This window comes from Hypomesus nipponensis, chromosome 3, assembly GCF_054491055.1.
Source record: "Hypomesus nipponensis isolate SF chromosome 3, ASM5449105v1, whole genome shotgun sequence".
Lineage (NCBI taxonomy): Eukaryota > Metazoa > Chordata > Actinopteri > Osmeriformes > Osmeridae > Hypomesus > Hypomesus nipponensis.
Window position 1 is genome coordinate 4259288 of NC_140363.1, and position 21678 is coordinate 4280965.

Sequence of the window (21678 nt, forward strand, 5' to 3'; positions counted from 1 at the left end):
TCGACAGGACATAGAATAATTTAATTTACTCAATCCAGAACGTTTTCAAATCAGTTGGTTCTGCGCGTGTGCGTGTTGTCCCAAACCTTAACTGCTTCTTTTACGACAATTTTACGACACGTACTACTGGATTGCTGAAAGGTAAGGTCCTGAAAGATTTATACATTTTGTATCTACTACTCGCTAAACGAAGAGCCGTGGTAATGGCAGTTCTTATCAAGTATTCAGTAATGACAACTGCAATTGTTTGGTCCGTCTGTTACATTGTCCAAAGATTTTAAGACAAACGACTTCGTTTCATTTACAAGAACAATGCTCATGCTAGCCGCTACCCCTGAGTTCATTTGCTGATGTTATGGGGCTGCACACACATCTTTTCCAGGATGTACTAGATCTTTGCACACATTTGCCCACATTATTGTCGGCTGCGATTATCTCTAATAATTCTCCTATAGTTTTCACGATATCTACGGTTAGCATATCCTATATTAATAATGTTCCCTGAATCTCGCGCTCATTCAGTAATTGACATGCACTTCTATATTAGCAGGGGCCACAGCTGGCTTTTTGACCCCAACATTGTCCTAGCAAAAAAAAAAAAAAAGAAGACATCCCTCATGGACCTCCATTCAGAAGCACACAAGGATACAATCTTGAGCAAACTAGACAAACTGAGAAAAAGAGACTTGCTGTGTGACATCACACTCATAGTGGAAGACGTGAACTTCAAAGCCCACAAGGCCCTCCTCGCTGCCAGCAGCGAATACTTCTGCCTCATGTTCACCACCGAGGAGCACATCAGCCAGTCCACCTACAAGCTGGATGGCATGGAGGCCAGGACTTTTGAAGCAGTGCTCGAGTTCATCTATAGCGCCAGGGTCTCCGTGGAGCAGAGTTCCACAGAGCAGCTCCTGGTCCTGGCCCGCCTCCTGGAGGTCAGCGACCTCGTCAAAACCCTGGCCGAGCTTAGCCCCACCTTTCCTGCTCGGGAGGAGACGGGAGACGAACCCAAGAGGGAGGGGCGGAGTACCGGAAAGACGCTGCTGCTGCCGAAACGCAAAAGAGGCCGACCGAGAAAGAACGCAGCAGTGATAGTGTCAGCAGATGTGCTTCCGGAAGTTTCCGCTAAAGAGAGCGCCCATAGGGTCAGCGAGAGTCCGGTCGCTGTGGAAACCCAGGTTAAAGCCGATGCCATTGCCAGAGGCCACCCTGAGGAACGTCTGGCAGAGACCCAGTCACATGACTCGGAAGACGCCGACTACGACCCCAGGACCCCGGCCCGGAGCAGGCAAAGCAAACGTAAGATCAAGCCGCCGGTGAAGTTCAAGGGCTTCCGAGTTGGGGATGACGGCGCTGAACGCAGGGAGCCTGGGAGGAGGGGTCGAAGGAGGAAGTACCCGAGCACGGAGCCGCGCTGTGAGGACTGCGGGAAGGTGTTCAAAAACCACCTGTTTTTAAAGATTCACAGGAGGACACACACAGGTGAGTTAGTTCGTCACCAAACCGCCTTCTCGTCTTCGAAACACGACCCTGCTGTGTCTCTAACCCTGTCTCCCTGCTTTGTGTTTCTGTGGCGCCGACAGGGGAGAAACCGTTCAGGTGTCAGGTGTGCGGGAAGGGTTTCACTCAAAAGCACAGCCTACTGGTCCACCAGCGCATGCACACGGGAGAGAAGCCCTATGTCTGTACAGTCTGTTCTAAAGCTCTGTCCACCAAGCACTCCCTCCTGGAGCACATGAACCTACACACAGGTGAGTTGCACTGGAACTGGAACAGAGTAGGCTGGTATGCAGAGTATTTTTCATTCACACCCAGAATACTATGGACACACAGTATGCCTGCTTATTAATTAATACTCAATGTTAACCCTTCAAATCTGTTATTACTACTATTAATGCACTCACCAATCACTACTAGGCAAATGCATATAACCTATGGAAAGTGTGACAACGTCTAGATTAGCTTCCGAAAAGATGGCTCCACTTATGTAACTTAATTGTTTGTCTCACTCATTTAGTTTATGTCTATCTCAGAGCAAAAGTCTTTCAACTGTGACAAATGTGGAAAGACATTCAGTCAGAAGAGGCAGCTGAAAAGCCACTACAGAGTCCACACCGGTAAGAATGGAACCCCACCAGGCAGGACTAAACGAGAGACTCACAGTTCAGCACACAATGTCAAAACAAAAGACACGTCTTACATTCTAGTAATACAGTTCTGTTCTTGTTTCTAGGCAAATCTTTATCCGAGTGCCTGCTCTGTCATCACAAGTTCATGGATGCCGCTCAACTGAAGAAACATCTGAGGACTCACACAGGTAACGTAGAGCCAACTACTGGCGGCAAAAAACTAGACACGAGTGACACCCTGGAGGAAATGGTACAGGGAGTAGTGCATGATATGATATGACGGATACAATTACAGGGAGGATGACGGATACCATTACAGGCTATTTCCCAGAGTGTTACTGTGTGGAAACATAGTTGCTTGTTGTTGCAGGTGAAAAGCCTTTCACCTGTGAGATCTGTGGAAAGTGTTTCACAGCCAAGAGCACTCTTCAGACACACATCCGGATCCACAGGTACGTTGAGATCAAACATAACCTTCATAGATGAAGAAATTCCACTATGCGTGCATTTTTCAACAAGCAAATGAAACAACAGAGACACCAGGAGCAATCTAGTGTTTCGGTTCTCCTTTTCAGAGGGGAGAAGCCGTACGTGTGCAACGTCTGCAACAAATCTTTCTCGGACCCGAGCGCGAGACGCCGTCACGTGGCCTCGCACACGGGGAAGAAACCTTTTACCTGCTCCTCCTGCAACCTGACCTTCGCCCGCCTGGACAACCTGAAAACACACACCAAGACCCACAACAAGGAGAGGCTGTCAGTGGAGGCCCAAGCCTCAGGGGCGGAGGCCGTGGGGGAGGCCGGACAGGCGAGGGGGGAGGAGGAGGTGCGCGGCCTGCTGCAGCTGCAGCCGTACTCTCTGCCCGCCCACCCGGGGGAGCAGGAGATCCAGCTGGTGGTCACAGCCGACGTGGGTGATATCGGCTTTGTCCCGGGCCAGGAGCAAGGCATCAGCATCATCGCCGCCACCGCGGAGCATCAACAGGCCCACCCCCGCCTCACCCTCCTTACCCAACCCTCGGGACACCTCCAGAACGTGGCGGTGGTTACCCAGGGCGGAGGGGGTGACGCCCCCCAGATCCAGACCATCAGCATGCTGGAGGGCCAGGTGGGTAGCGCTGGTCACCCTGAGCAGATGCACGTCATCACCCTGAGCAAGGAGGCCATGGAGCACCTCCAGGCCCAACACGGGCCGCCTCAGCCCCTGCACATCGCCCCCCACAGGCCGGCCCAGCAGCAGCTCCACGTGATCCCCCAGCTGGACGCCGATCGCCCCCTGCTGGGCCATGCGGCCAGGGAGCTCCAGGAGCAGAGCATCCACATCAGCCAGACGGCAGAGCAGATCCCCAGCCACCACATCCAGGGACACACCTTCCAGATCCAGGCGGGCAACGTCTCCTACCTCTACACCACCAGCCTGGCCCAGCACAACTGAGAGGGGGAGGGGGCAGTGCTGCGCACTGCCGCCTCACAGCAAGAAGGCCCGGGGTTTGATTCCCACGTGGGGGTGCGGTTGGTACTGAGGGGATTGGGAAGCTGATTCATGCGACTGCTTTCCTGCTGTCGTCACATCTGGGCTGGTACTTTTTGGAAGTACTGTAATCCACACACATGTCCTGACGGAGAGCTGTTCTAACACACTGACAGAAACGGAGGCCGTCTATCTTGTAGTTATCTAGATTAGTTAGAGTGAAACTCTGGGCTCCAGGAGGGATATTTATTTGGCAATCAATTTAAAATAAGTGTGCATTACTGGCATGTTTAATATCATTGTTGAATCAAAGGGCTTGAATTAAAGAGTGTATACAATTAAGTGGCTTCAGTGCATGAATAATTAACCACATCTGTGAAATAAGGACTTTGAATGAAGCAGAAAATGGGACAAACAGAGGGTAAGGTCCCTGGATCGGAACGTCTTGAGTGGTGCTGAGGGTCTTCTTCACGGTCGGCTGGTTTTGAGCGGCGGAGATGGTGCAAAGTGACGTGAGGGGCCATCTCTCTCAGAGAGATCAGGTAGCAGCGCCTCTGACGTGAGGACTCGCCGACGAGATAGGCCCTGAAACATGACACACTGAGGTAAGGCCTGACAACTATATATTGTGTATAAAGGCTGCAGACAGACAATTTGTGGAAACAAACAGTGCAATTTTACAAAGTTAAGAAGGGGTTTTATTGTTAAACCAACTTCAGACTGGACCTCCTGACTTAATTGAACCATTTACTGTAAGAGCGGAACTATGGTGGAGGAGTTCCGTTTGATAAGGAACGCCCTGCCTTACAACCACTAGTTTCAAGTTAGGGATGCTGTAGTTCCCTGCTACATACAGTGACAAGGCAGGGTGTACGCACCGATTTGGCTCTTCGAAGCGGCATATCTGGAGATCCAGCGCCGCCCTGCAGGTGACTAGGCTCAGAGTCGGGGACACCCTGAGAGTCACCCTGAGGGAGCCTGCAGGGAAAGCTGGGCTGCTGCCTGGCCCTGGAGTGCCCTGAGACAGACAAGATATACATCCTTATACACAGTGTATATATCAGGGGAGGAAGAGGAGGATCGTCCTCAGTGAAATGTCTTTTTAAAAGTTTTTTAAGTGACACATTTTAGATACATTTATAATAATTTACAATATTGAACTGAAGGGCTACTACAGTAACTCAACGGCACTCTCTGTGATAGAACTATGGTACATCCGGAGGACAGGTAGCCTCTGGCTGCATTGACACGGAATAGGTGAGGACGTTAGACTATAAGTATTTATTAGTACGAAGGTTTGAGGGGTACTGCGACCTTAGGAACACCGGCGGCAACACAAAAGCAGGGAGCAGTTAAATGCCTACATAAGATTCAAGCTTCTAGGGAAAAACCTCATCGACCAAATTTGCCTACCTGGTATCCTGGTATTAATAAAGATATCTGTATCCAGTTCCCTTTTTTATTTTTTTTTAACAAAGTGGTTTGTTGTGTACAATTGTTCCATGCATGTATACACATAATATATCCTTTACAAACGTAGATTCTCAAAAGTATTAGAAAAACATATGGGAAGGATATTCAAAATACCTGCTGACACATTTCTGAGGCTCGATTGGCTCAGGGCCACGGTGTAGGAGGACTTCTTGCTTTGCCCTGTGAAGAAAGATCCAGAATGATCCTTGCTGAAGAGGACAATGTATTGGGATTAGAATGTATCAGGAACTTCCTGACGCTTTGTCCTCACACACCTGGTGTAGCAGAGCACCTGGACAAGGCTGTCTCAAAGTCACAAATATGAGTCTGCAGCTTGTCAACCTGCTGGAAAGCTTCCTGTTTGAGGCTTCGCTCCACTTGAAGCTGGTTTCTCACCTACGTATGGTACAGGACACAGGTAATAACACCAGTAAACAGACCTATCAAGGCCTCGTTTCAAGACCACTCATACTGTCCTGAATGTTTTTAGTAGTAGTTGACACACCCGGGTGGAGAGGCCCTACCTGTTGGATGTCCTTGGCGCTGCGTTGCCTGTGGAGCTGGCCCTCGCGGCAACCCCTGTCGAGCTGCAGGCTGAGAGCCCGGAGCTGCTCCTCCCGGTCCAGCACCTCCCCTCTCAGCTGCTCCATGCTCTGCTGCCGGTAACCGTCCAGCTCCTGCCGGCCCCGCGCCTCCTCCGCTGAGCGGTGCCTCACCGCCTGGAGGGCCTCAGTCTGGGACACCAAGGATGACATGGGAGTTCACCCGGATGATTACACATCCAGAGGTAACCTACCAAGGGGATTTGAACCTGGGTTCTTGCAGCCATGTTTTTCAAGGTTGTGTTTATCTGGAGTCAAATGCTCGACCACTGAGATATACCCAAGAATAGGAATAGATAAATCAGTTTATAGGAAGCATGGAAGCTGACATACAAATGCACACTAATGCTGTGGCATTATTGAGGTGCACCAAGTCACAATAACGATTGGATAGATTTGCTTTTGTGTTATGTGGGCTTTTTAGAACGGTTCGTAGTTTCCCTGCTGTAGGGGGCTGTGGATGGGAAAACTCCACCTGTTTGGCCAGCATTCTCCTGGTGTGGCTGTTTTCTGTCTGACACTGTGCTATGGCCTTCTTCATGGCCTCCAGCTCCTCCTTCAGAACGAGCACCTCCTCCTCCGACATCATTTGTACCTTCAAGGCCTCTCTACGGCAAGAAATCTCCCTCTATATGGTAAAAAGGAGACAAGAAACATCTTGATGAATGTCAGTCAAGTGTCATCTTTAGGCCCAACCATCATCCTTTTCCACCAGAGTTTGAAATGAGGGGTGTCTGAGACCCTCCATAGGTCTATAGGGACTCCACATAAAAAAAACAATTGTTTTGGAGGGTCCCCTATGTTTTCATGTCGTAGGTAGCGGCCAGTAGGGCTTGATACAATATTCAGAAGTAGATTATTGTTCAAATTCACAACATAAGATTTCTTTAAAGATATGGATAAGACAACAAGATAGTCTTCAGAATCGTTCATGATTCAATTTTAGGGGACTTTTATAGGGGGTCATTTCAAACCCTGTTTTCCACCACCATCTCTCCTACCTGCTGGCTTTGCAGAAGCTGAGTATGTAGTTTCCCCTGGCTGACCACCATCCTCCAGCGGCCCAGGGCCTTCAGCTGGTTCAGCAGGCCCCTCAGCTGGCTGTTCTCCAGGCTCAGTTCATGGACCTCCTGCTTCTGGTCCACCAGAGTCAAAGGCCAGATGTTGTTTGGCACCCCGTAAACCATGTTTGCACTTACTAGCCATGCTGACGACAACCATCACTACTGCATGCTGTCTATTGTCAATTTACATTGTAGATTGAATTCAGTATTGAGTATATTTTGTTATTTCCTCCAATACTGTAGCAGTGCAATTTAACCCATAGGATCACAGAAGTGTTACTGTACTGTACACTATTCATCACATTATAGTGATAAAGAGCACCTATAGGCATTAGTAGAACACTCACCCTAATGAGTTACCATTATAGTTAACAAGCTTGTTATTGAGGTACCGTCGCTAAAGTCAGTAGCTGGCCTGTGATGGTAGTCACCTTGGACTGGGTCAGAGCCAGAGCATGGTCATCTCTGGTGGAACCATACTTCCTCTTCAGCTTCACGATGCTCTGCACACACTCGTTCCTCACCCTGCTCACAAGCTCACTCACTTCCTGGTCCATCCTCACATGGTACTCATCTAGCCCAGCCTGGGATCCACAGCGATGATTCGGGTTGTCATGACAAATGACTTCAAAGAGATTCTAAACTTTGCCTCAACAGTTGGTACATTACTTAGATTAGATTACTTAGATGTTCTCTTTCTCCGTGTAATTAAATACATTACTTAAAGCAAAGTGCTCAATTAAATTGTGAACATTTCAAGATATTGTAACTGTATCAATGCTTAAAGTACTTTTTGTATTGAAAGACATATCCTAATTTGAACCGTGGAAGTAACTTTAATTATTCCTTGCCTCTGTATTACTTGAGCTTTAATGCAGTACCTTCATTTGTATGCAGGCGGTGAACAGCTGGCGGACCAGGGAGTCGTAGCGCTGTTTGTACTTGAGGCTGAGCTGCTGTTCCAGGCTCTGGTACTGCTTCTCCAGCTGGGCGTTCTGGGCCCGTAGGGCGGACAGCTCCAGCATCATCCCTCCACACAGAAACTGGGGAACAGCACCAGGGAAAACATGGCTGTCTGTCCGCTAATACAAACAACCATGGATGGATGTTTCATATTTCGGACACATACCTCATTGGAAGGGTTCCCTGTCAAAGTCTCAGAGTCTTGTAGGTTCTTTACATCCTGAGGAAGAAGACTGTGCTTAAGATTTTGTTCAACATTTTAAATAAATAATCCAACTCTGTGTACAGTTTTGTTATTCAAGATTTGTTAATCAAGCTTATTTACATACTTGTTCTCTTTGATAAAGTAGCTGGGTCTCGTGTTGCAGGATTTGCTCGTAGAACTGGGAATAGAGGTGAAAGTTGCTCCGTTCTCTCTCCAAGACAGAACAGCCCAGAGCACCGAGGCATCGCTGCAGGTGAGCTTGGGAGACCTTCAGCTGAGGAACACACCGTCAGCACCTGTGTTGTACCATCCCAACTACCCCTAACCTCGTACATTCCCCCACCACCTCACACACCAAAACAATTATAAAGACATCACTGCGACAGGATTTCCAAGAACCCGATGATAAAATGGGAAAATAATGTGCTTTAGTTAAATACAAGGTATTTGAGTCATAAAGCAGGGAACACAAGTGCTATGATGAAATGGGAATGTTTCAGTGGTCAGGCATTTGCCTTCAAATCAAGACGTCGTAGGTTTACATCCCCTGTAGATCACTTTGGAGGAAAGTATCTGCTATTATATATCATAAGCATGATATTCCATCCATCTTTGGAGTGTCCGAGGGCAGGAGAGCGAGAACACGCATAGCATGGCCTCTTACCTGTCCCTCAGGTAGCTCGTCCACCTCCTCCATCAGGAGCTGGAAGAAGTTCTCCACCATCTGAGGCCTCTCCGGGGACAGGCTGTGCTTCATGGAGGCTCTCTTCCACAACTCTAGCCATGAGAAAGAGGAAAAAAAAAACATGAAAAGGTGTCAAAAAGAAATCACTCATGGAGGTCTACTAAAGTATGTCATGGTGTACTCTACCAGTAAACTGACCAGTAGGAGGTGTGTATTGTACCTGTGGGCAGGCCTGTGTCTTGGCGGGCTCGTTCTGACATCACCAGGTTCAGCTCCTTGGCAATCCTTCGCTGCACCTCTCGGATCATTTCACACTCTGTGCTCTCCAGGAGTCTGAGCAACTGAAACAGCAGCAGAGGAAGTGAAATATGGCATACTAATGTACATGTTGTCATGCCAACCTGTAATAAGGTAATACATATTTATTATATTAAATAAATGAACACAGTAAACTTTGATGTACTACTGAAATTCTGAAATTGTTGACCAATAATAACCAAGCAGCAATGCCCCCTAAAATGTATCTTTAAGAAATATACATATTAAATGTAATGCACAGAGTTTGTGTACGAAGTCAAACAAGATGCATGCAAGACTGCAGATTACCTGCCATGTTTTCACGTCAATCTCAGAGGCTCCAGCAGGGGGCAGCAGAGGCTGGTTCTCAGAGACCAGGGCCTTGTAGTCCTTCTCTTTGCCCATTTGTTGGGCTAAAGCTCTCATGCTGGGGTATTGTATCTCAGCTCTGCAATGGCAAATCTTAGTCTCTCAAGAACAAAGTAATCTAACTGTCAAATAAACTGACATTTATTCATTTAGCAGATGCTTTTATCCACAGCGACGTACAGTACCAGTCATGAGTTTGGACACATTTTCCCATGTGTCCAAACTTTTGACTGGTACTGTACACACACACACAAACACACACACAGATACACTTACACACACATACAGATACACACACACAGACACACACAGATACACAAACAGATACACACACATACACAAACAGATACACACACACATACAGATATACACACACACACATACAGATACACATGCACATGCACACACAGATAAACATGCACACACACACAAGCAAAACACAGGTTGGCAAAGTATTACATTGTTCAAATCACGTACAGTACAAGTCAAAAGTTTGGACACATTTTCCCATTCCATGTGTCCAAACTTTTGACTGGTACTGTACAACAGTGCATTTAGTAAGTGCTTTAGAGCAGAAACCTTGGTCATCAGGGTCCACTGTCCTCTATGTTTTAGATGTTTCCCTGCTTCAACACATCTGATTCAAATGAATGGTCATCAGCCCTATCATTTGAATCAGGTGTGTAGGATCAGGGAACCATCTAAAACAGTGGTTCTCAACCCTGTCCTCAGGGACCCCCTGTCCTGCTTGTTTTAGATGTTTCCCTGTACCAACACACCTGATTCAAATACATGTTTGTTACCAGGCTTCTACAGAGCTAGATAACAACCCTTTTATTGGAATCAGGTGTGTTAAAGCAGGGAAACATCTAAAACATGCAGGACAAGGGGTCCCTGAGGACAGGGTTGAGAAGCACTGATCTAAAACATGCAGGACAGTGGGCCCTGAGGGCCAGGGTTGAAGACCACTGCTGTAGATAGTTAAGGACAAAGTGCACAGTTTTAACAGTGTAACATTGGTTGGAGTGCCAAGGAATAGTCTGTCTTACATAATGCAACATTATGTAAGACAGACTGAAAATAAACATTGCTCAGAGGTATAGCCGTTGACTGCAGATAGAGGTCCCAGCCCCCTTCCCCCCGATCCGTACATGATAATGAAGGAATTCCAAATGACCAATCTCAACCTTCATGTGTCATAGAAATTAGCTTTCCATGGGACACTGACGAACCTGTAAAGCCTTGAGAACTCTCTGTAGAGTTTCACAGTATTGATCTGCTGGACTCCCAGATGTCTCCGGCCCCAGCTCTCCTTGAACCTCTCCAGCTGTTTGGCCAGCAGCAGGAAGCCCTTCAGCCTGGACGCGACCTGGATGGGCCCCTGAAGGCTGCCGCCAGCTCTCCCCTCACCTCCTCCATCATGGTCTGGACAGCTGTCCACATCCACGGACTTCCCCCGGGGGTTGTCGTCATGGAGATGAAGTGGCGCAGCCTCCCCGCCGCTGTTTAGGACATCCTCCATGAGGAGAGACATGCCCAGGAGGGCAGCGTTGGCCTCCCGCCTACGACGCTCGTTCAGCCCGCTCAAACACAGCTGGAGATCACATGACCATGAGAAAGTAGGTCAGGAGATCACATGACCATGAGAGGAAACCAGTGGAGATCACAGGACCATGAGAAAGTATTATGTTAGTGAATTTTATCTGGGGAGGAATAATCAGGTGTACCTGCATGCAGTACTCAATGGGTGGGACATCCCAGATTGCCACAGGGTGCAAACCATGGACAGTCTGAAAACATCTCCATGGAAACATTTTCTGAGCCTGGAGAAGGGGAAACTGTATGTGACAGATCCTAGTACATTACAGTCAGAGGATAGAGATGTGAGGCTGATAACCAACCTTAATGCAGTGAGGTTCCAGGGGTTGAGGCAAAAGCAAGAGGGAGGTGAGCTGATTGGTTCTCAAACTGTCACTCAACGCAGGGAGGGCGTGACTCATGTTGTCTGACACACTCTGATAAGATGCCATGTCACCAGAGGAGAGGAAGGCTTCCCTTGTAAAATGAAGAAAAGAGAAACATAAAACACAGAGATAGAAAGACAGTTAGAGAGTTTGTTCCAGAGGGGGAATGAGGGAGGTGTATTAGAGGCAGAGAGAGACACAGCAAGAGAGAGAAAAAGAAAGATGGAGCGAAAGCAGTAGTGCTCTTGTTAGGTGTTAGAGAGAGCAGGAAAGAGAGAAAAAAAGAATGCGAGACAAAATGAGACAGTGAGAGCAGCCATCTTAGGCCAGGGAATCGAGACCGGGTGCCCCAGTCCCTCCGCTTCCCTTCCGACTCACCTGATGAGGTGTCTGACCGCCGTGTCGTACTGCAGGAGGAGCACCTGGCGGCGCAGCTGCAACAGGCGACCCACGGCCTCGGGGCTGGCGGGCTCCGAGAGACGGCCCACCTGCCTCTGCAGCCCCCACAGCTCCGCCCCTGCGGGGGTCAGAGGTCAGCTGTGGTCCAGTCACACACCAGCATTCCAGTATGATCAAGAACAGATACTGTTGCAGCGGAATATGGAATTGAAGTCTTTGATAGAAAATGGAAGGACATAGTGAGAAAAGAAACCAAGCTACAGGTATGTTGTGTTCTTAGCTACAGACTAGGAGAGGTGTGCATTGCAGACTGTAATACCCCCAGGCTGTACCTACTGATGCCTTCAGCTCCTCCCCAGTCAGCAGTCAGTTGAGGTTCTGGATTCTGTCCTCTCCTCATGCTGGATAGATCTCCTGGGTTCCCCAGCCGGGCAAAGCTGACCAGGTAGTAGAGGATGTCATGAAGAGCGGACGCTATCTCCAGAGTGTGATGAAGAGCCTGGCTGCACTCCTAGAATCAGCAGAAGAAGCAGACCTTGTAGTGTATTCATATAGCAGTAGCATATACATAAATACTACACAGTCTTGGGTTCTATCTCACTGCTTGGGGAGGGTGTCAAGACAGGCGAAAGACACTATGTAGCATTGCCATAACATCACCTGGTACTTTTATGGCAACTTGGTATTTTAGGGACAAGAGCCTTGTTTGCATCCTACAGACATCCCAAAATGTGTGTTTGTGAACGTGTACAAACGTCCTAGGTGGGCTAGTCTCGTACAGAGTCATTTAGGGTCCTGAACATCTGGAGAGCTTCAGTGTAGTGGGGAATGAACCACAGGTTGAGCAGAGTTCTACCATCCTCCGATAACAGGCTGCGGGGTCGTGGGCGGAACGTCCTGTCCACCCAGAGAAAGATACAGTAGAACAAGATCTCCTGACCAACTCTGAACAAGCTATTACAGCATGTCTCAGCTCTTTGATTAACCATGTGAAGTTTGTGTACATGATAGAGGTGCTAAAATGTCTGTCTAGATGGCTACAATGTTTACGTTAATACAACTCTAACTCTGTGACGTTGTTTTGACTTTTTTAAAGTAATGTAGTTGCCCGAATAACATCTCTGACTGCCCACCCTGTCTTGGAAGTTATCACAGAGCTGTGGTACATGTATAGTACAGCTAAAGCTCAGCGTATTTCACACATTGCTCTTACCTCGGGTCAGGACATAGGCCATGCTCTGAGTCCAACTTGCTTTTTACCTCATGGGCTCGCCCAATCATGAAGTATGACTGGCGAATGACAGGTAGGTCATCCAATAGGGAGGTTAGGCTGTGGTACCTTGCGATTATCTGCCCTCTCACACAACACTCAGACATGCGGTTACTGAACCTGAGGATAACCACAACAACATAAACAAAGCAACATGATACTGTCTAAAATGACTGATCGTTGAGTTATTGACTGACGTTACATTTTAAATACTTAAACAGTATATAACCAATGGAATGGTATACGGTCAAAAATATCTAGCAAACAATCTATTTCTAAGATCAATAGAAACAAATTTAACAGCGGAAAAACATGAACTTACATTTGACAGAACTCAAGAATCAACCATCTCTTAGCCTTGGCCATTTCCTCCTGTGGTGCAAAAGACAATGATATGACTACAGCTGAACGTGGGAATCACCGTGGTTACCGCTCAGCTCGCCATCTGACTCACAGGGTTCTTCATCAGGCCTCCAGTCACCTGCTTCCTCTTGAGGAAAGAGTTCAGCATCAGGTCTCGCAGTCCCACCTTCTCCAGCTGGATGGAAACAAAGGCCTGAGCAAGCCTACAGGGAAAAATAAAAGTTTTTCCAACTCTCCAACTGCAGTATCAACGGGGTTAACAACAATCCATTATGTTTTATTGACCTCTCCCTGGCTGACCCTTGGGTTGTTGCCGTTGGTCCTGCTGGCGAGGAAATGTCAACCTTCTTTAATGAGCAGTTGGGGTCCTTTTTTTTTCCCTCAGGATCCAGCATATCTGAGGGCCTGACAACATCACAAGGACTAGGGCTCCCCTGAACCAACGAAAAAAAAAGAAAAAAAATCTTAAGGACTCAAAATTGCAGTTCTGATCAGTTACACCATGGCTTAGTATACCTCAGGTGAACTTGTAAACATCTCTGCCCAATAGCAGAGACATGCCTGCTTCACAGCACCAATCAGGGCATTCTTCTGCGTCACCTGACAGGCCAAGGTCACCTGAAGGTTCTCTATACCTGACCTGTTCATCAGCTAGGCAGAGGAAGAGAAAAGAGGTACACTGTTATTTTAAGTAAGTAAGTAAATCATTTTTGACTAGTAATAAAGTCAAAACCTCTCTAAATGGACGGATGGATGGTCGGACAGACAGAAAGACAGACAGACAGATACTTTCTCCATCCCCTTTGACATATATTACTGCTTGTGTTATGTACATTTATAACTGCCTCCTCTGAGCTGAAACTGAACCGGCCTATCTGGTTCTCATCGAGCTCCTGGATTCCCAGTGGCAGGCAGGATGGAGTGTACCTGTATGAGAGTAACATTCCATGTCAAGGTTCCTCACCATGTTTTCATTTGTAATTCATGTAATTTACACAGTACTTGTTCTATGTATTCCTCCATACATTATTACAGTTAAGTTGTTCAAAGTCTATGAATATCTTCTTTAAACAATTATTATTACATGAACTATTTGAGCAATTGTAATGTATTTAATGTAACAAGCAGTCTACCTGTCCAGAGAGTTGCTGTCCTGCAGCAGACTGGTGAGAAACACAGGCCTCTGCTCTGCTCTGTCTCTCTGGACAGCAAACTCAAACTGCACTGGCCGAATGAACAGGTGGAACTCATCAAATCCCAGCTCCACAGCCAGCTTCTTATACAGTCTTGGAGATAGGAAACACACAAGGCTAGTTTTGTACTATTTCTGTTTTCATCGTGATTTGAATGCCATGGAACATTTGACTAGAATCCATCAATTTGAGGGGGGGTGTTAGGGGTGGACGTGGCCACTAGGATCTCAACTGTGCCAGATGTTCTGTTTCTGAGACAGACTCCATCAATCGATGTCGCAGGGTGACCAGCTCCAGCAGCTTTGAGAGGATCTCCACAGCGTGGGACTGCTTCTCCTTCCCCTGGAGAACATCCTTCTCCTCAGCAGCCCTGAGGAGAGATGAGCCCAGGCCTCGCACCAGAGCGGGATCCTCAAAAAACACGTCTGAAAACAACTGAGACATAAAAAGATGGAAGACATGAACGTAGACATCGTTGCTGTGTTTTTGATGGTTTGAATGTGAGGCGGGGACACTTACATCCTTTTGAGTCTGAAAGCTGTAGGAGGCCCCGGGAGAAGCCAGGGACTCCCAGTTCTGTAGTGCCTGCTGCAGGAGTCTCTGTTCCAGGGCTACTCTGTCTGCAACGCCCCTGGGGCTGTGGAGATGGCAGAGCTCCGTATGGGCCAGGGTCAGACCCTGGTACACGTCAGCGGCCAGACAGAGGGAGGGGTGGACCTCCAGCAAGAACACACTCATCAGAGCAGGACTGCAACCAAAAAATCCAAACAAGCCGAGGAGTGAGATACAAACACATATGTACATACACACAATAAATATGTGCAGTATCCGATAGTCTTAGAGGTACTTTACTAAACTGATTAGGACTTACTTGTCCCCACCCAGAGAGACCGGATATTTGGGAACATAGTTCTGCGGAAGGCCGTATTCATCCACTGTGCCTCTCTGACCCTCTCTCCAAACACGATGAAGGTACTGTCGCTCTTCATCAATCTGTTATTTATGTTGCAGACAAAAACTGAATATGTTTCCAAGGACAAGGGGAATCTGAGAGAAACCTGAATCAGATTTATTTAAAAAAAAATCTAATAGCTACCTGGCAGTCCAGAATTGTTTTGATGAGTTGCCTGTGGGTTTCAAGGCAGAGTATCTCATCTCTGTATGCTTGTACAAAGTAGTCTGAACCCAGGTCCAAATGAGGCTTTCTGTGCATGATGTCTGTGATGACCTGGGCCAGAGCAAACCTCTGCTCTGATCCTGCAGCATGTTGATAGGCCTCAAAGTAGCAGTTCAATACCTGAAAATGAAAGAAATCGTGATCTAGTATACTTATTATACCAAAGTCTCAACTGAAGAATACTGCACCTGTATTTTTTTCTCCAGAAAGTCAGCTTTGCACATTACGTTTATCATATTAATCCCACATGTGAATAATGAATTAATACTGTTTAATAATGAAATGAGCATAAGATGATCACTGCTAAAGCTACTTATAAAGTACCTGTACTTTGCTCTCCAAAAAGTCAGCTTCACACGTCCACAGGTCTAGAAGGACAGCCACGCGGTCGATGTCCGTTTCAGCCTGAGAACAGGAGACTGCTCCAGAGACATACGACTCCTCCGATCTGCCACCTGGCTCTCGCCTGCTGTGCTGGATGTAGAAGGAGCCCAGCAGCAGCAGCGTGTCCCCCAGCTCCTCCAGGTCCCGCAGGGCTGCGTCATAGACCACGTAGAGACCTCTCTGGTCCTGGGTGTGAAGAAACCTCCCCTCAGAGCAGTAGAAGTCATGAAGGTTCTCCACCTCTGGGAACTCCATGAATTCCGAGCAGTGGACCTGCACTCAAAAACAGAAGACATTTTGACTGAAAAAGATTTGACAAAATCTTTAAAAGATCAACATTTTGGGGTCCAATCAATGTTTCAAGTAGCATTTCCATGGCTCACCTTGTAGTCAACAGGGGTGTTGTAGCAGTAGTGCCGAGAGTCCAGGCCGCCTGGTAACCCATCCCCTCCTCTGACAGCGTTCATCCAGCCTGTCTCCTCTGCACTGGCGAACAGGCCACCTCCCTCCACGCGCAGGCCAGCTGTGTCAAACGTCAGGGTCCTCTCCACGGAGCGTAGGTAGTTCAGCAGGCCCAGGCACACACGCTGGGAGGACAGGCGGAGACCAAGGGAGGCAGGGTGGTTGATAGGGAGCTACTACTATACAATACCATCCTAATGTGTTGATAGAATTACCTGAACTTAAATCACTGCAAGTGTTTTACACACTTTACTTAATGCTTTCAAATATGAATATATTTGCATATAAACTCCTTAAAAGTTGTAGTGGTGATGTGCACTTTGTACTCTCCCAGGGTTGTTTTTCTATAAATTTCTACAACTCCAACTACATTTCAGAAATCCGTTTGAAGCCATCAGAGGCATTGCCACGTTTAAATGTGTGACTGTGAACGTCGGCCCTCCTGACCTGCAGCTCCCTGATCTTTAGGTGGCGGAGAAAGAGGAGGGACAGGTATGCCCCCCGAGTCAGAACGGGGTCTGAGCTGGATTCCTCCTGGATCTCCTCCAGCCCCAACAGCTGCATGCTGTCCATGTAGTTGTAGCTGTGAGGGAATGGGGGAAAGGGGAGGGGAGGAAGAGAAGGAAGGGAAAGGAAGAGGAGGCCGAGAAGAAGAAGAAGGAGGAGAGGTAGGAGGACGTGTATTAAGGAGATAGCCAGATACTTGTTTAGGCTTTAAGAGTTGGGAGTAAATATGATTAAAAACGACTTTCATTGAAAGAGACTCATTACAGCATGTTACTCTTTCTCCCATTACAAAGTACCATCTGAACAAACCTTTCAGTTGCTTTCTTCACTGCCGACGGCCTGCTCTTAGTGCTGCTCTGGTCTTGTCCCCCATTGAGTCCATATCTCAGTAGACCCCTGTCTTTCAAACTGGAGTCCTGAAGGGGGGGGGGGGTTATTCTCTCTTTCAGTTTTGACTAATTTAGGCAGTGTTTGAATAGGTCTTTGGGGTCTCCTAAGCAAAGCTTTGTTCAGGCATGGAACTTGGGCAGCGCACATCTTCCTCATCAACTACACCTGTGTAACATCAAGCCTACAGGTCCGATAAGTCAGTAGTAGAAATGCCACATGGATACATGTAAGCTCACTTCCGGTTGTTGTATTATTGTGCTGCTGCCGCCCTCCACCATACCCATCTCCCCTGCGCTGTCTGTAAATTAGTTTCCATCAGGGGAATTTGTACTCTATACATCCTCTCTGCCAAAGTCTACCCATTTCCATGTCTATGGCTATCAATAAATCATCAAATCAATACGTGAGTGTCTTTGCTGAACTGAATTTAGGCGCAATCCAGGAATGCCTTATAGAAAATGTATTTACCCCCGTAATGTAATGCTCAGTGTAGAGAGTTACAACAAAGTGGTACATGCCTGAAAGAGATGTGTGGCATTGTAGATGCTGGTCCAGATCTGGGAGAGGTATGGTTCTCTACTGGGCTGTGGGGTCAGGGTTTGAGGGTTTGAGACCAGGGCAGCATGGTCCTTCAGGGCATCACTCAGACACTGCTGATCAGACACCTGGAGAACCCAGACAGAGGGTTACACAGGGTTACAGTGGGCCACAGTGAGTTACAGAGGGTTATGGTGAGTTATGGGGTTATATTGGGTTACTGAGGGTTACAGAGGGTTATGGAGTTACAAAGGGTTACCGGGGGTTACATGGGGTTAAAGGAGGTTACAGGTGGTTAGATACAGGGAAGTCTGCTTGGATGCAAGTGTACAGAGAGAAGGTTTGAGAGACATTACAGTATCTTACTATCATACCTGAAGGAACTTGCTGTGCATCCAGAGTAATTCATCTACAGACTGAAGCTCCTTCAGCTTTGTGACAAGCTTTTGTTGCCATGGATCTCGTCTGGGCTTCACCTGTTTGTGGAGCGACATGTTCATGTCTTCAAAATCATCCACAGCCCTAAAATACAGTGGGAACTGATCAAACTAGAAGTTGGCCAGGAAACATGCGAGCAACATGACGTGGTCTCTCCACACCTGGATGAAGGAGATCCAATTGGCTTCCTTCATGAGCGCCATGCTTGCCCTCATCCTTCCCCACTGGCTCTCCGTGGCATCAGTGCCACCGTACACCAGAAAGGTCTTCATCTCCTCTTGATTCTTGAAGAGAGACCTGAACTCCCTCGACACCTGTCAAAAAAAAAAGGATTTTCCCGAAGATTTGTGGTAGAGTCAACATCAAAAACCCTCTGAAGGAACTGCAGTCCTACAGATCCTTAGTGTTTCCCCACCATGCTGCAGAGCTCCATCTCATCTACAGGGGTTTTGATGTTGACTGTGTCGTAGGGCAGTTTGAAATATGAAATCAGAGACTGGAGCTCAAGGCGAAACTCCTCCAGTTTAAACGTGTGAAAGGGAACGTTATTAACCAGGTCTGGACACACTGAAAGTACAACCCAACAGCATTAAAGTTAAATTATTCTTTCATAAACATTGCATCACCATTTAGGTTAGATTATAGTGTCACAACCGTTGCTTCTGTGCAATTTAACTCTTAATTTATTGAACCCAGTTTATTAATAAAAAAATGAATTATTCCGGATTTCCAGTTCAGGTTTTGCTCTCGCTCTCTGAAAGCTGTGTTATCTGAGTTTGGACAGATGTGCTGAAAAATGAGGTCAAACCCTCTCCTGTCGTTCTGTTCTCTCTTTCCCTCCTGACACATGCTGGGAGATGGTATAAAACCTGAAACCAGAACAGAATGTGCACTTCACCATACTGGACAGAATTCACTGTGAGGTTTATTGAATGTACTAGATGTCATGTGTATGTGGAGGTATATAGAGAACACTCACTTATTTCCTTGTCACAGAGATACCTCCTTCTAAACCATCGTAACCAATCTAATCAAAACCAGTTTCAAATCAAACTACACCTGCTTCTGTTATTCCCCAATAAAAAAAAGTTCTAAACAATTAAATAAAATGGATGACAGAACAACAACTACACCCGTGTATCCAAGTTTCTCAGAGTGGGTCTTCTCTCTACGTTGAATATCATATACACATATCCTATATTGAAGCCTGCTTACTCTCAGGAAGCTGTGGATGGTTTTGAGCGAGTGGAGGTGGCACACGAGCCAGCTGAGGTAGACGTTGACATCCTCCCTGGTGACCACAGTGATGGGGCTGCCCCTGCCTGAGAGTAGCATCTCCCTGGAGGCTGCCAGTCTGTGTGCCCGCTGGACTGCGTCTTCATACTCTCTCACCAGGTACAACACCTGTGTCTGGGCACCAAGCAACCAGGCCAACAACAACAACAAAAATAATGTACATTTACATTTAATCATTTAGCAGCTGCTCTTATCCAGAGCGACTTACAGTAAGTACAGGGTACTTTGTATGGTATCCTACCAGTGTTGGTCCAGTGGCTTGGTATAGCATTATCAATAAACCCTCTATTTTCAGAGAATACCCACTTCTCAACTACAGCTAATGTACTGTTAAAAACAATCCTGTATTATTTTTGTTATCAATGTTGTTATATCATGTTATTTGAGTAGTCACATTATTTCATACAACACTACCCTGCTGAGATTAGCTATAACCTTAACTGTATTGAGAAATACAATGTCTAGCAATATTGACTTTTTGACTATTAGGATATGTGAATAGTTTATAACACATTACCTTATATGTAGGATACAGCTTCTCAATGACGTGAGAATGCCGACTGAACCTCCTCCACCTTAGCATGAGAATGTATTTCATCTGGGCCAGTTGATAGGATCGGTCTACATAAAACTGACCAACAAAACAGGAAGCGTTTGTAGACTTTTGGAGTGCTGGTACTGGTCCAATAAATCTGCACTAATCTACAGTAACAAGATTACAGATCAAGATTGCCCTGGCCACCAAAAACGAATCTGCACTAAAACAACCCACTATAATAAGATTATAATTTAATGCGCCAGATTATGATAATGTCCACAGCAAGGGTATGGTTTTGTTTTTAACACTGGTGTGGACAGACCTTTTTCCCCCCCAATATGCTAACACTACCCTCAGCCCGGTTGCCAAATGGTCTTTTGACATTGGTGAGGGCATTTCTCTACTGTTTGCCCCGAAAACTACATCTTAAGGTGTTAGTTGGCACATATGTGCAGTATATCTGTCTGACTGCAGACACACATTCTGATAGCGGATGCTATAGTTTTACGCTATGGTGTTAAAGGATTGTTCAGTATGTCAGTTTGGTTGGCTGTCAGTATGAGCCTACACTAGGTCACCTGGTGCAGGAGTAGAGGCAGGCTCTCAGGTGTGTACTCCAGGCTGAGACAGCTCTCCAGCTCCCTCTGCATCACCTCAGCCTGGGAACATGCCGGCAGGCCCAGGGACACCTAACACACCAACGTTAAAACTGTACTGTTATAAACACTTGAAAAACAACTAGGCCAAACGTAACTAACTTTGAGTGTTAAAAAATTATACTAATATAGGCCTATGATGTAGTCTACATTTGCCGATTTTCTGGACCAAGAAAAGTAAGATGTAAGGTATTTCTTCCGAATTTGTATTGTTACTGTATTTGGACATGAAGTTCTTTTAGACACTGCGTGCAAAGGGCTATACTATTGAATCAACTGAATGTGTTAACCTGAAGGCACCTCTTCAGGAGCTGCTCTCTCTCTCTGCGGAAGTAGGACACATCTTTAGGAACTGGCACTGAACTGAAATTAAAATAACAACTAGTGAAGGGTCAAACATGAACATGTGTCGATGTTGCACACACACACACAAAAAAAGAATATTCTGTTAGCAATATCAACTTATTTAGCTAATAAGAGTATTATACATTCGGGACACACCTGAAAGATGTCGAAGGTGCTCCAGACAGCAGAATTCCACTTTGCTCAATCTCTGACCTAAGCGCAGCGAGTTGGACAGATAGCTCCTTTTCCATCTGCTCTACCCTAGCAGTGGAGGACACTTTGTACACCTTGTCCTTATACATGCTTAAGCTTTTTCACCGAAACCCTTTCTCAGTAAATAGTAAAACCTCCGGCTTGTTGCTCAGTATCCAAGGAAACTGTGCGCATTTCAATAGGGTTTCTGTTCCCCTTGTTGAGTGCTTTGACACGGATTCACAAGACCTAGACGGCATTTACTTAAGACCTGTCGATATGCGCTGGCAACATCTTTATGTAAAATCTC

The 21678-nt window shown here is 46.7% G+C and overlaps 3 protein-coding genes across 4 annotated transcripts; 1 reads left to right on the plus strand and 2 right to left on the minus strand.

The window, feature by feature from the left end:
* The first annotated feature begins 5 nt into the window (after positions 1-5).
* Positions 6-3830, plus strand: zbtb24 (zinc finger and BTB domain containing 24). 2 transcript variants are annotated; one of them, XM_084684558.1, is made up of 7 exons: positions 6-141; positions 548-1482; positions 1584-1751; positions 2034-2117; positions 2234-2317; positions 2500-2581; positions 2705-3830. In XM_084684558.1, exons 2-7 carry the CDS (start codon positions 618-620, stop codon positions 3561-3563), a joined length of 2142 nt encoding a protein of 713 aa, XP_084540684.1. In that variant the 5' UTR covers positions 6-141; positions 548-617; the 3' UTR covers positions 3564-3830. The 2 variants fall into 2 exon arrangements, with proteins under 2 accessions (XP_084540684.1, XP_084540683.1); XM_084684557.1 differs by lacking the exon at positions 6-141 and having other exon boundaries at positions 380-1482.
* Positions 3831-3833: 3 nt separating this feature from the next.
* On the minus strand, positions 3834-17368 carry ccdc162 (coiled-coil domain containing 162). The gene is made up of 35 exons (XM_084684556.1): positions 17286-17368; positions 16917-17052; positions 16391-16594; positions 15948-16280; positions 15543-15743; positions 15318-15439; positions 14966-15194; positions 14679-14881; positions 14387-14539; positions 14087-14180; positions 13770-13904; positions 13539-13687; positions 13345-13456; positions 13213-13262; positions 12834-13010; positions 12400-12517; positions 11957-12131; positions 11600-11738; positions 11159-11312; positions 10985-11080; positions 10490-10851; positions 9198-9336; positions 8812-8932; positions 8571-8683; positions 8031-8180; positions 7868-7921; positions 7620-7781; positions 7170-7322; positions 6676-6810; positions 6150-6302; positions 5597-5806; positions 5348-5468; positions 5187-5252; positions 4478-4617; positions 3834-4184 (listed from the first exon to the last, which is right to left on the minus strand). Exons 2-35 carry the CDS (start codon positions 17040-17042, stop codon positions 4068-4070), a joined length of 5166 nt encoding a protein of 1721 aa, XP_084540682.1. The 5' UTR covers positions 17043-17052; positions 17286-17368; the 3' UTR covers positions 3834-4067.
* Positions 17369-17863: 495 nt separating this feature from the next.
* On the minus strand, positions 17864-21478 carry LOC146299406 (putative uncharacterized protein C6orf183). Its single transcript, XM_084683151.1, has 9 exons — positions 21333-21478; positions 21122-21194; positions 20754-20864; positions 19557-19751; positions 19150-19210; positions 18757-18908; positions 18503-18655; positions 18278-18379; positions 17864-18031 (listed from the first exon to the last, which is right to left on the minus strand). Exons 1-9 carry the CDS (start codon positions 21476-21478, stop codon positions 17864-17866), a joined length of 1161 nt encoding a protein of 386 aa, XP_084539277.1.
* Between the last annotated feature and the right edge of the window lie 200 nt (positions 21479-21678).